At 41.7% G+C, this 14,415-nt stretch overlaps 1 protein-coding gene across 1 annotated transcript; it reads right to left on the reverse strand.

The window, feature by feature from the left end:
• Window positions 1-1,320: 1,320 nt before the first annotated feature.
• Window positions 1,321-8,435, reverse strand: slc17a6a (solute carrier family 17 member 6a; the record flags this gene model as incomplete). Its single annotated transcript, XM_083893303.1, has 12 exons — window positions 1,321-1,650; window positions 1,781-1,908; window positions 1,994-2,104; window positions 2,201-2,333; window positions 3,178-3,327; window positions 3,414-3,556; window positions 3,652-3,738; window positions 3,899-3,986; window positions 5,077-5,191; window positions 6,159-6,277; window positions 6,630-6,888; window positions 8,350-8,435. 12 exons carry the CDS (start codon window positions 8,433-8,435, stop codon window positions 1,321-1,323), a joined length of 1,749 nt encoding a protein of 582 aa, XP_083749429.1.
• Between the last annotated feature and the right edge of the window lie 5,980 nt (window positions 8,436-14,415).

Genomic DNA, 14,415 nt, shown 5'->3' on the forward strand with positions numbered 1-14,415 from the left:
TCATATATTTTTTTTTTTTTTTTGAAACATCCTTGCAGAATCCATACAGCAAATGAATAAAGTCGTGTTCAAATTGCAAATAAAAGGTGGAAGAGCCATCTATTAAGGTGGAAGAGCCATCTCATATGGTCCACTGAAACGTGACAATATCAAAGTGTCAATAAAGTACTTTTGGTGACAATGAGAACAACCAAGAAACACCAAGAGATCACAATGCCTGGTTGTTCGTACACGATCCCTCGCTTTCGAAAATATGCAACAATATGCCCTGCATCATGAGCACTAAAGCTGGATTCTCCGGACACTAGTTAATTTGTTAAAACACACATCTTAAGTGTTGATCATCACGTGACTCCAAAACAAGTACACTTAGATACAGCAAGCCAAGGTTACATTACAAAACAGAATGTGATGGGTGGTGGCTGGTACACAGAATTTATTGCAGTGCACACCAAACATCAATTAACAATGCCTTCTGAGCAATAGTCATCAAAACCTTTTTTTTTTTTTTTTTTTTTTTGTAATTTGTCTCACATCACAGCCAAAACCTGATCATGAAAGTTCATTGTATTATTTATTATGGCAGAAGACACCAAGAAGAAAGCAGTAGGCAGGATGAGGGACAGTGACCTTATGGCAGCTGCATCTGAAACACTGATTGAGCAAATTCATGCAAAAAACACACACTAAAACTCTACACTTCAATTTCACTCACTCTATTTTTGTCTTATAGTTTATTATAGGCTTTGCTTGAGAAGACCTTTTTTTTTGCAAGCAGACATCTCCCTGAAAAGGTACTGTCCATGAAAAATATGGCCTTTTATATTAATGTTAACACAGATCAACGACCCAAAATCCACAACAGTCTCACAGAAACAGTATACAGGTATATACAGTACATAAAACACATCTGAGAAACGGGATAGGATCTCATTTTTAGAATACTCATTGTTTCAGTGCAATCAGAGTGGTACTTCAGAGAAAGACCCCATATGATGGTCAGCTGCAGTGTCATCTGGCTCTTGGTTGTTCAAGTAGATTGATGAGGTTTGGGTGCCTAAGAAGTACAACGATGGCCTGCAGTTTTCTTTTCAACTGCTATCATAATGAAGCTAAACACGGTGAAAAATGTGACAATCGGTAAGGATTGTTCTGCATTGCGACTAACTATTTCTTTACACTTGCTTCTTGAAACTACGAGGAACCATTTTTACTGTAATACACTGAATGGATTTAAATATCATCTAATATAGTGGTTATTTTGTGCAATCTGTGACGGAGAGTCTGGTTCTGTAAGCAGACTCACCACGGCCGCCTGCTTTAAGAGTAGCCACGCTCCGCATACACCTTTCCCGCCGGTTCCTGCACGTACTCCTCCGTCTTATCCCAGTCCTGTACCCAACCGCCATTGAGCTGAGAAGTGGCCCCGTAGCTTTTCGCCGGACCGCCCATTGCGCCGTAACTCTGCGTGATATCACCCGTCTCTTCGGCCAGCTCGTCCTCGTCGATGAAGCCGCACTTCTCGTCGCTGGTCTCTTCGGGGTCAGCCCACGGCTGCTTCTCTCCGGACGCAAAGAGCCCATAAAAGATCACACCACCATAATGCACGAGGGAAGCAATGAGGAAGACATATTGCCACTCTTCTCGGGTCTGGGGACAGAAAAGCGTGAGAGTGAGTGACTGATCATAGACCACCATCGATTGATGATGATTTCTCCATTTGTATTTTTGTCTTCACACACTTAATATGACAAAATACTCAACATTTGACACGACTCACCTTGTTCTTTGTCATTGCGCCCACTATTAGTGGACAGACCATCCCAGACAGGGTACCCACACCATTAGATATGCCCATGAGGATGCTGGCATAGCGAGGAGCGATGTCTAAATGGTTGACGTTGAAACCTAAAGCAGAAATATTGAATATTTATTTTAACAGAGAAGAATGAGGCCCAAATAAAAGCTGAAACGCAATATGTTTAAGTCTTACCCGATATTGCAAAACCACTGAATCCTACCGCCAGAATTAAGAACGAGATGGCCACCCCTTTACTGTGAGAATAACCAACCACTAGTAAGAGCGTGGCCTCCATGCCAAACCCTGAAAACAACAGGACCAGGAATTTAAATAAAATGATGAAACTTAGAGTACGTCTGCATTATCGTGAAAACAAAGACCCGGTTGTTAAAGCCTCACCTCCACAGTTCATGATTTTACGGACCGTAGTGGTGGACATGATGTTGTGGGTCCGCAGATAGTCCGCCAACTGTCCGCCTAAGGGCACGATGATGGTCATGACCAAGTGGGGGAGAGCCGATACAATTCCGACCTGAGGAAAACACAGCAAACACTTGTTGCAGCAAAGTGATCTCTCGGTGTCAGAGCATATCCTCATCTGTGCTTTTCCACCGCTGACTCGACCCGTGTCACATCAGAGCAATAATTCAACTACAGCGATAAGAGTGAAGTGCCGATACGCGCTCATCCTGCAGCTGAATTACAGCTGCCAAACCGGCTTGATTCATGCCCCACATTCACACAGGCAGGGCAGAGCTCATACATTTTTAAAGATTATATTAAATGGATTCTACCATTTGAAAGACACGTTCAAGCACAGGGGAATATTTTAGTTTACGTAACGTACCGTCAAATATTTGTATTTCTTTAAAAGCTGAATTTGTGTTTTCTTATCACGCAACATGTCAATAAAATTCCCTTCTTCTTATTTTAAAGGTGACTATTTATAAGATGTTTTTCAGCATCTTGACAGTGTCATGCTTTGGTTACACGTCCCAACTGAGGAGACGACGAGGATCCAGACACCGTTTATCACGTGATGCCTACATTTCAGATGGATTGGTATCACGGAGCGTGGTACAGACAACAAACACACCCTCGTAAACCAAACCACAACTTCCACTGAATAAGGAACTGTAACAACGATGAGTTTGTGGAAACATGATAGAAAACAATGTAAACCAGGTCTCTAATGCTCTTACACAGCAGCAACACATACAATTGATGACTGCTGCACAGGTGCATCATGGAAGGATTTTCCATTGATATAATATGAGCTAATGCTGTACAAACTATTGTAAAAAAATATTCTTCCACTCAATGAATGAACAGTGGGGTTTAGCACTGATGCCTGGCATTAATAGAGACTTACGTACCTTGCTAATTTCAAAGCCAAACACTTCTTCAAAGTATGCCGGCTGACTAATGAGCAGCAGATAAAATGTCCAGCTCCTGCAGAAGTTGGCCACAATGATTGCATAGACGGGCATGGAGGTGAAAAACTTCCTCCAGGGTGTCTTGTATTTCTGGTGAAAAACAAAGAGAACAGGAGCTTTTGTGTATCGTGTCTTTGTGTGACAAACAAAAACCCCGCACAGACGGAGAAACTCACCTCCATCGCTCCCATCAGCTGAGCGCTTTCGCCAATGCTCTCCTCGATGTAACGCCGCTCTTCGTCGGTGATGGTCGGGTGCTCCGCCGGGCTTTCGTAGGACACCAAGATCCAGAACATGTACCAAACGATTCCAAAGGATCCTGAAGAGATCAAGAATCAAAAATACGTCACACCTATCTATGTTCAAATCATATAGGTGTTTTAAGTACATCTTTTCATTGCAGGTGACTCTCACCATACACGTAGAACACAGAGGACCATCCTGTGTACTGGACCAGGATCCCAGCCAGAGGCATAGCTACCACTGCACCAGCATAGGATCCTGAAAAAAGACAAAACTGCTATGTTGATGCTGTTTAATCCTTTTTATGCTATTTTTCAACCAGTCACTGCTCACGTTTCAGTGTGAGGAATGATGCGATGATAAAAAATGATATGCCACTAACGACAGAAACATGAGTACGTGTGTGTAGATTTTGTACCACAGAAGGAAAGGGTTGCCAGACGACTCCTCTCCAGCGGCGGAGCCCATTTGCTCCAGATCCCATGGCAGGCTGGATAAGTCACTCCCTGCATGGCAACATATGACATTACAGTTACAGCCACGATCTGGTCACGTGATCTGAACAACGCAGCGATTAATTGCAGCTCGACCTTTTCTCTCGTTTCATAGCTTCGCAATTGTTTTTGCGTAATTTCACAAGCCACTGTGTGTGTTAGAGTTTCTGAGTTATCGGCTCGAGTCGCATCTGCTTTTCCGCTCTCGGTCAACGACTGACAACTGACATAATGTGAAGACATTCTGCTTGATTGTCAAAGTCTGTCCTTATTTGTCACAGACACACAAGACAAATTGTTGTTAATAACAAACAAACTGATATGCTGCGTGGCTGACCTTTCTAATTGAGACTAATGGCTTCGGTGTGACTCAGTCCAAACTCGAGCCGACTCTGCCCGCTTCATGGAAGAAGAAACACTGAACTGCGCCCATTAAATCTTCATTACACACTAAGTGGCATACAATCAACTATTGATAGACACAAATTGCTGGGGTTTGCAGTGGGAGACACCCTGAAATGCTAATGTTTAATTTGCAGTAATAAGTCGACGGTTGCTGAGCACAGCTGACTCTCCCTCCCTCCCTCCCTCCCTCTCCCTCTCTCTCGGTGGTCACGAGCCGCTGTCGAAACGACTACATGCAGCTAAACAAAATCACAAAAGAAGATGACCTTCAGTCTGATAATAGCGTCCGTCTCTGAAATCACGCTCTGTCTCTTGAGCTGTGGGAGCTGCCTCTATCAAGTGGTTTTTATTGCTTTTGTTCTGAGGATTTGTATGTGAACCCCAGGCTCTGAGAGCCAGGAAAACCAATATTCAAAACCCCAGCTATTCAGGGTCTCACTGTATGTTGTTTGGGTTCCGTTTGCAAGCTGACAATTGCACGTTGTGTAATGAATGGAGCTTCTTCATAATGGGATCCATTTCCCAGTGCAAATTCAAACAGAAAGCTACACGGAGAGGATTTCTGCAAAACACGGTTAAATATTGAATGTCAGGACAAGTTGATTAGAGGTCGAGTTCAGCTCTCAGCTTGATAATGAGGCATCATTTGTGGGTCTTTTAAAGGTTAGAATCGGATGTGCAAAGCATGCAGCAGTACCTCCACCAACCCTTGTAATATCCTCACAAAGATGACACATCCATAGTGCGCCCGAGCGGCAGAGGGAATGAACATGTTCAGGGTGGATGTCAGCACGATGGCAGCCCCAAAAACTCTGAATAAACAAAGCAACGGGATTATTTCGTCAAACAAAAGTCGATATATACAAGATTTGCTGTCTTCTTCAGCGAGAAAGGCATCAACATCGAGTATTTCAAGGAGATTTAAACATACACTCGACATGAAACAAGCCCACGAAGAACATTATATAGTTGTGATGAGGAAGATAAATCAGTGCCAATTGGAAGCCTCACACACACACATAACAGGCAGTTATTCCGTTTTCAGGCAGTGAGGACAGGAGGTGTTTGCAGCAGAAGGCGTCAGTGGGCTCAGCTGACTTGGCATGATGAAGCTCTTCATCCTGCATCTTATTAAGTCTCCATTTCCCTCATGAAACACGGCTTCAACAATCATAAAATGGTCACGTACGAGGACGTGTAACGTGACCATATTCCACTTCTACTTTACTCCCATTACTGTTAAATATTTAAAGACTTAACTGAAAGCCGTATTTGTTAAAACAACTGTTTTTTTGGGGGGGTTTTTGTCATTTATTATACATCTTTTACAGGCCTGTTGTCCTCTGGAGCACCTTTACTCTTATTATATTAGTCCAAATGTAGCTGACTGATCAGCTGTAGGTGAAATAATGTGCTGTAGATGTGGTCTTGAAATCACACCACAGTCATTAGAACAGGGTCTTTGGGGTGGGTGTGGTTGCCATGCCTCTGAACATAAAGGATTAGACACGGTTGTCCCGTGGGAGCTCATTAACATGAGGAGGCCTGGCGGGCATCAGCCAAATCCCCACTTTATCTGCTCTAAGGTCAGACTCCTTTCTTCAAGCCTGACGTCTGTATATGACTGGCTATAGCATAAATATTAAAAACTATTTTTTTTAATTACAGCTCAGGATAGAAACAGGTTGGAACCGCCCTGTCTTTTTTTCTTCTTTTTTAAAAAAAAATCCTTTAATACTTCTTTCTTCCCACACTATTTGTTTATCCAAGCGCTTTTACCTGTTTGCAGCCAGTCTTGAGGATATATACCCTCCTGGAATCTGAGTTACTATGTAGCCCCAGAAGAAGGATCCATGAATCATGCCCACAGTCTCTGGGTCCCAGTTGAATTTCGCTTTCTTCCAGACACAGAAGCAAAAAAAAAATCAATATATATATAAAAAAACATGTTCTTTTTAAATTGTGTACAATAACACAATACTTAATTAAAATGATAATATATTGAAAGTCAAGTTATTGAATGACAGAAAAAAATATGTGTGAATTTTGACTCAATATATGAAAATAATGGAAAATGTCGGAATCATTATCCACAGTAATTTACGTCTGCTCTCTAAACTAATACAATTACAAATCATACAAAATAATGTGTGGGTTTTAAATCGTGGCTGAGGGCCTCGTGCACTGGTGGGTGTATGTGTGGTGGTGGAGGTGGGTGCGGGTTTATAACAGGGCGGAGTTTCCAGGCACCTCTTTGATGACGATCTTGCCGTTCTCGTGCACCGTGTGGTTATTGACCATGCTGACGATGGCCACACCCAAGTTACACCGGATACCGAACGAGATGCAGAAGCCGAGTCCGCTCAGCATCGCGATGATGTATCTGCGCGGCAGCCCGAAGCACGTGCAGTCGCACAGAGGCGTCTTCCGCGCCTGCTCCTCCCTGGGTCTCCCATCCTCCGTCAGCTCGATGGCCTCACCTGTGTGCTGCTGCCGCTTCTCGAGCCTCCTGCACGACGACAAAAAACCCACCACCACCACGCGCCCGTTCATTTTTTTTTTGTTGAGGTTACATTCATAGTAGAGGAGGACAGGATTGTTTGAGATTAAATGAAAAGGCGAGAAATGGGGAAAAAAAAGTGGGAATTTTGCCTGTAGATTTCGTTGATTTATTTTTTTTTTTTTTTTGCAAAAGCACCAGAAATAAATCGGTGTTTTTATGTATTTATTCACACGCTTCAGTTGACCAGCAAATATCTATCAATTTTTGCATTGTAGTATTTTATACACAGACCTTAACTATATTTTATTTTTATCTTTAATTTGGCACAGGGCCCCTTACAGCCAGCACTGCTTATTTTATCAAACTAAACGTTATATTGTTTTACATTTCTGTTTCATACAAGGCTGTCTGGCAAATGAAGAGAAAATGACCTTCATACCGCATTGCAGCAACATCAACATCACTGGTGTCTGGAGTATAATTCACGATTTTTATTTATCTATTTATTTATTTTTATTTTTATTTGCTCAGCTGAATGTGTGGCGTTGGTCTTTTTTTTTTTGCCTGACCTCACACTCGGAATCTGTTTGGAAAAATGTGAGGTATAGATTTCTTTTAAAAAAACTGACATTGAAACGTGAAGGCCTCACCCGGTAAAATACCGGGCCTTTCACAGCTTTCAAAACCAACTGATTTTTTTTTTTCCTGTCACGTTTCTGTGCTGCAGTGTGGAATCACATCCGACAACTAAAACACAAAATGAGGATAAACTAATCATCGAAAAAAGGGAAATGTATAACGTCTACATTTTTTTTTGTAAATGCCTCGTTTTTTTCGTATTACATCGTTTCATATTCAACCACTGGCCATTTTTTTTACCCCTCAGATATGAAAACATCCATTTTATCCAACTGAAAAAAACAGTTCCTTTACACATAGCTTCCTCTACTATGATTTCAAAATGAAGATCTGATTTCTTTGTGGTCACTTATCAGGTTTAATTGAGACCACATTCCACTGATACGTCCTCGTGACACTATAAAGAATATAGGAAGTCAATTGATTTGGACTCAATCGATCTCGAATTAATACAGATTGATACACACAGGGTAATAGATATCCCCCGACCTTCCTTGTGTCACGACTCGTTCTGTTGCATTAATTATTAAAAAACACCCACAGCTGCTGGTGGAGGGGGATCATCCTCCAGGGAAATATGTGATCCTTAAATATTCGGGCCACACGACTCTGCTTTCACAACCAAAGCGTGATTCATCTCATAACGATGAGTTTTCCCTCTAGATTTAATTGCAATTTTGAGCAAACGTGTTTGTTAAAGACGATAGACCTTGTTTTCCATGTGTGGTTCTCACACCTGGAACGTTGTCTGTGTCGAATTCCTCACACCAGATTTAGTCCGTGATTTAAAAAAAAAAGACAAATGTACAAATGTTCATTTATTCTTACCTGTACAGATTCCCGAGGGCCTTTCCCGCGATTTGTTTTAATCCCTCTTTAGAGGTAGGGAGAGCTCCCTCCTTTGCTGGCTCCATGTCCAAATGATCTTAAAGAATTCTATAATACGATGATAAATGGATGTGCAGCAATAAAGAGCATATTGTTAAAAAAAATAATGCAAATATCACGTCTCCCTTTTTTGAGGAAAAAAAAGAAGAAAGTAAAGAAAGAAAACGCCTCGATGTCCTGAAAAGGATGAGGCAGAAAATGGAGATAGAGGAGAAACACGTTCAGTACGAAAGGGCTGTTTTCACAGTCACAAAACAGCAGTCAAATAAGTCCGCTTTTGCCTTGCGCAATGTTACTCCACGCAGTGCCATCTTAAGATCCAGCCAGCGATAAGAAAAAAAAAAGATATAGGTAAAAACGTGGAAAAAAAAGTGGGATATTTTCGTTGAAAGTCTGGAAGGCTCGAGCAGATGAAGGTTGTGGCGGAGCTCCGGTGTAAAAATCTGCGGTTAAGATCTCCGGTGAGCAGCAGCCGGAGCAGCCTTCAGCACCACGGACAGCGAACAGCTCATCTACCTGTCAGCAGCTCCGTGCAGCGCCCCCTCCTCCTCCTCCTCCTCCTCCTCCTCCTCCTCCTCCTCCTCCTCCTCCTCCCTCTGCTTCCTGCAAACTCCTCTCCTCTAATTCATTCCCCATTTTTATTTCGGAAAACGTTCACACGACATGAACACTGTAAATGTTCAGTTAGTGCTTCACAGCATAGATTCGGGGTTTGCTCCCAAAATATTCCTTTGTAATGTGGAATAATCTTTGTTTCATTGATGCGAGTCCTGACGTTAAAACGTTTCAGTAGCAGGTTTTCTTCAGGTTTCCGACATTTTACTGTTAAAAGGGGCAGGACAACGTGCTCTAAAGATGATTTATGATTGATATTAACCGCCTGTTTTAACAGTATTGTGTCAAAAAGACCTAAAAATAATACCAGAACTCAATGTACAGTGTTCGAATCTAATTTACCTGGGCATACCTATACATTTCATGTCAAAATGTGCAAAGTAGGCTCGAATTAAATCCCAGTCGAAGTACAACCTGCAGGCAGGGTCAAAGCGCCGACCAATTACAGTGCAAGTTGGACACACAGGACATGACGTACTTCCAGGTATAAAAACAGCTGTGAGATTTTAAAAATAAGAATAAGAATAAGAATAAGAATAAGAATAAGAATAAGAATAAGAATAAGAATAAAATCCCCCACAAGAAAGCCAATAATGCACCAAGTGGTGTATTAAAACGGAAATAAGTAAATTAACCTAAAATCACTGAGGTCCTCTTTAGAAACTATATGCAACATGTCATGCAAAACTGGCTTCAACTGAGGTAGGAGTAAAAAGTTAGCCATCTTTAATTTAAAAAAAAAGGAATAATATCTTTAAACTTTGTATAAAAAAAGAAAAGGAAAAGAAAGAAAGAATGCCGCCTAGTGGCCAATATTGAGTTTTTAAGCTTGGTTTTAAAAAGACAGGCCTATGCTGTCACAACCTTTGGACAGTCCATCACCAGACTCACTATAGTCAAAAGAAAGACACAGTAATCTAAACTTAACATTACACGATGTATGGTGTGTTTGCAGAGCATGGAAACATGGGCTCAGTGTTGTGTGTGAGGACACGTGAAAGGCTGGATGTGAGCGTCAGTGCTCCGCTCACAGCTTGTTGGAGGAAGTAAGGAGTGTTGGGCGTTTCTGTTTATAAGCTGACTTTTATTATTGCTCAAAGTAAAATCTAAATCAAACTCCAACACAAAAGAACTGAGGGCTGAATGTTCATGCTGCCTCTGCTGCCCCGTCCCCACTCCGATCCTGTCCCTGGACCCAACCTACTGCAAGAAACCAGAACCAGGTTACAAACGTGCTTATATAGCCGACTGATTACCTGATTCTGTCCAGCTGTCTGATCACCAACTGAGCCACGCCTCCCTCTTCTCCAGCAGCCGCCGCCTTAACCACACCCCACTGCCACAAGTGGATAAACATGCAACCACAAAGCCCTTTTGAGCTATAGCTACAACATTATTTCATAAGCTTTAAACATCAGTCACCCTCATGCAGTTGAATCCCTAATTGAAGGTCGAGAATGAAGTTGCTGCAGACGAGTGCAGCTGGTTAAGCATATAATAATCCACTCTGTATGTCTTAAATAGATATTTATTCTTTCATCACTTAAAGGGACACTGTGTAGTATTTATGGGTTTATATGACCCAAAATCCACTTTTTATACATATTGTGTGCTCCTGCATTGTCTAGTCGCTGTATAATAGTTTTTGTTTCATTTTCGTAGTGTTTCAAAAAGTCATGTAAAATAACATGGTCGCGGGCCGCGGTCGCATAGCCACTGTTAGCAGAGAGACGCCATGTTTCTACCGGAGCCTGTAAGGACAAACGCGAGAGAACAAATCAAGCGTCTCTTTACTTGTAGCAGGAAGTCCCGCCTCCACTCTCTCCGCTTCGTCTGCTACGGCCGCGGTAGCTCCGCCCTCTCCCTCGCCTCACGAACCTCATCTGCTGACACGGAGAAAGACGACGAGGACGACATTTGACCTGCTGAGGACACCGTAGCGCTCAGGGAAGGGAGGGGGTGAGCAGAGCAGCAGGTCTTTGTTGTAAATTTCAGCCTCTCCTCTAGATGGCACTATAAACTACTTACTTCACCTTTAACTTCATCAGAGTTAGGATAAGCCTCACATATACTGTATACATATACAGCATATATGCACACTGCTGGATGATAAAACCTTATGGCTCATGTATGATAATCTCTCTCTCTCTCTCTCTCTCTCTCTCTCTCTCTCTCTCTCACACACACACACACACACACACACACACACAGTTAGACTACATCATACTTTTTTAATAATCATTTTTCAGAGCAGCTTTATTATTGGATTAAAGGAAGGCATTTAACTGCTAACTTATTGTAACAAAATATTGTTGAATCCTGGGGACAAATACTTGAATTTGAATTGATCAGAACACTGAAATCGCTTCATTAATAATGCTTTGGGTGTCTAGAAAAGCGCTCTAGAAATGTAATTATTAATAATAATTATAAAAATAATAATAACAATAATAATAATAATTGACTGCATTGGATTGACACACTGAGAAAGAGACTGAAAGTAGTTGCATCTCTTTATTTCATCACACATATTTCAAGAACGATCATTTCTTTGTAAGAAGTGTAACGACTGGTCGACCAAAATGGGAAGAACTTTGTCGCTCCACATTGAGTCGTGCGGTTTTTAGTCGTTCAGACCGATGTGAATCTTCGTCGCCTGCGAATTTGATGCCCCTCAGCGTTGTTGCAGTCCTTGTGGCTACAGCCACACTCCTCCACCTGTGTGTATGTGTAGGAAACCACATCTCCGTCCAGGCAGCGCAGATCAACAGTGCGTTTGCTGAAGCGCGTCTCCTTACAGCAGGCGCAAGACTGCTTCATGATAGCTGCCGCTTCAGAGTACCTGAGGAAAGACGAGGTGATTAACGAATCGACTAGAAATATGCACATATGAGTGTATTTATACACCTGAGCTACTCAAATTTTGATGAATTTGTGAATTTTCGCGCTTACTTGGTGAAGGTATTGCAGGATCCTTCACAGTACGGTATATCTACCTCCTGGTACGACTGACAGCCCTTGTGCATAACGTGGGTTTTCATGGATACTAACTTGCAGGCTTTATCCTTTTCCACACCTGCTCAGAAAAGACTCACAATGAGTGTTGTTTTCAGATAAACACCCCCCCCCCCCAAAAAAAAAAAACAAGGAGAAAGAAAATTTAAACTTACAAGTTGTACAACAGCCATTGGCTGCGGTCTGAATTGTATCCTACGGAGCCAAATACGCAGCATCATCAGTTTACATTTATGTACTCACAGAAACACAGACTATCCCGATTTGTGTCTTTAAAGTGATACTTACAGGTTGACAGTTGCTAAGTCGGAAAGGGGGGCATACAATATGCGACATGACCATCGTTAAAGTTTCACCGCTCTTGACACAGCTGTAGTGGTCACACTTATTCTCAGGTGGTGACCAGTTGTGTCCTTGCTGGGTGGGCACACACACACACACACACACACACACGCACAAGGTACTTTAGGCTTTTAAACTTGACCACACTAAGCAGCAAACAGCAAACAGATCTGATCGTCTTACCAGTAACAGATGGTTGGTACCGTTAACAGTGAAGTCGCAGTATGTCTGCACACACTTCCCACAGCATTCACCCGAAGAGCTTTCTATATATTCATACCCCTGTGTGAACGAGGACAGTTAGGTTGCTGCTACATATTTTTTTACTTAGGAAACAAGTTGAATTATATACATATATACGTGCAAAATAGACCTTACCCTTTCACAGTCTTGTTGACATCGCTGAAGCTCACATGATATTCTGAACAGACCAGACTTGGGGTCCACCTTATTGGTACAGGTGCAGTTTTGACATACTTGCACAGGAACTGAAGAGCCAGGCTTAGGGAGATAAGGAGGAAAATTGTATATAATTGACTCATGAAAAAAACATTTTCAGGTAAATCCTTCTGATACATTTCAATGTATTTACCTGATACTCAATCTGTTTGTGAACACACACTTTTTTTGGCTCTAGAAAAGAATGAGAAAATGACTTGAAGTGCGTCTAGTCTCATTAGGTTTTGTAGGATTTAAATATGAGTTGATGAGCTCACCACAGCTATGTTCTGGACAACATTTCCCCTCATGGACGCTGAACGCTGGTACATATCCAACTGGACAGTTTATGTTGATAACTGGGCAAAGGTTGCTTTGACATTCTGTTAAACAAGACAAAACAGTGATGGTAAAGGTAACTAAGACCATCCAGATGAATTACTATCAATCTCTAAATGTGTGAACATTTTGAAGGATAAATGCAGACTGATGGTAAATGTCTTACGGCAAATGTAAACAGAACAACAACGGTCTGAAGAATCAGATTGTTTGACAAGGGCAAACCCTGGACCCGTGCATTTCATCATAGGCGGTTGTTGACATGTCTTTGGCTTGCAGGACACAGCCTTGGTGGACTCCTCGCAGATGCAGTTTTGGCATTTGTATTCAAACGTCTCATTAAACTGAAATAATACACCAGAGCAATCGTTAAATTTTCTCTTCTGAGGAAAAAAAAGTTTGGATATTAGGTGAGTTTAAGCAGAAGACATGGCTCACCTCACGAGGAATCCCCTCAGGATCAAGACATCCTGTTAGAAAATTAACATTTCGGTAGGACTTTGTGACTGATACAAATTATTATTATCAACAAAACTTGAACATACACACCACACTTACCGCACTTATTAACACATTTGTCAGACTCTTTGTTGAGGAGTGTCATCCCTTCTGGACAGAAGCAGCCTTCGGTGATGAAGTTCGTATTTATTTCATTAGGACTATAAAATTGAATCATCAAAGAAGGAACAGAGTTAATTCAACTTATCTACTGTTGTTCATTTAAAAGTGTTCGGTTATTTTTGTCCAATTAATCTTAGAAAACGCTGGTGTGCACAGAATAATATGAGCCATTTCTGAAGAAACTTACTTGTCTTCACATGTTGACTGTTCTGCAGGACCACATGGCTTGAACATTTTGTTTGATGGGCAGTCAATTTCTGATTGTGAGAAGAAGAACTTAATTGGGTCTTGTACGTAAAAGGACGTTATGCCTACATTCTCTCAATAAGAAAAACTGTATCAGAGTTAAAATGAGGGTTTGCTTACGACAGTGTTTGGTGTGGATCCTCCAGTGAATGCAAATCCCAGCTCGGGCACAGGCTGCAGCATAAGTCTGCAAACTTGTGCACTCTACTGCTGGGTTGGAAACACGGCAGCCATCATATATACAACCTCTGTAGTAATTTTCAGGCGAGATAAAGGGATGGCACTCGGCAAAGACACTGTGAATGAAAAACAGATTGTTCTAACAAAAGTTTTTGATTTTTTCATTGCAATTTCCCAAACGTTAAGGAGATTTTTACGATTACAACCAAG

Source organism: Microchirus variegatus (genome assembly GCF_963457635.1).
Source record: "Microchirus variegatus genome assembly, chromosome: 8".
In the NCBI taxonomy this organism is placed as follows: domain Eukaryota; kingdom Metazoa; phylum Chordata; class Actinopteri; order Pleuronectiformes; family Soleidae; genus Microchirus; species Microchirus variegatus.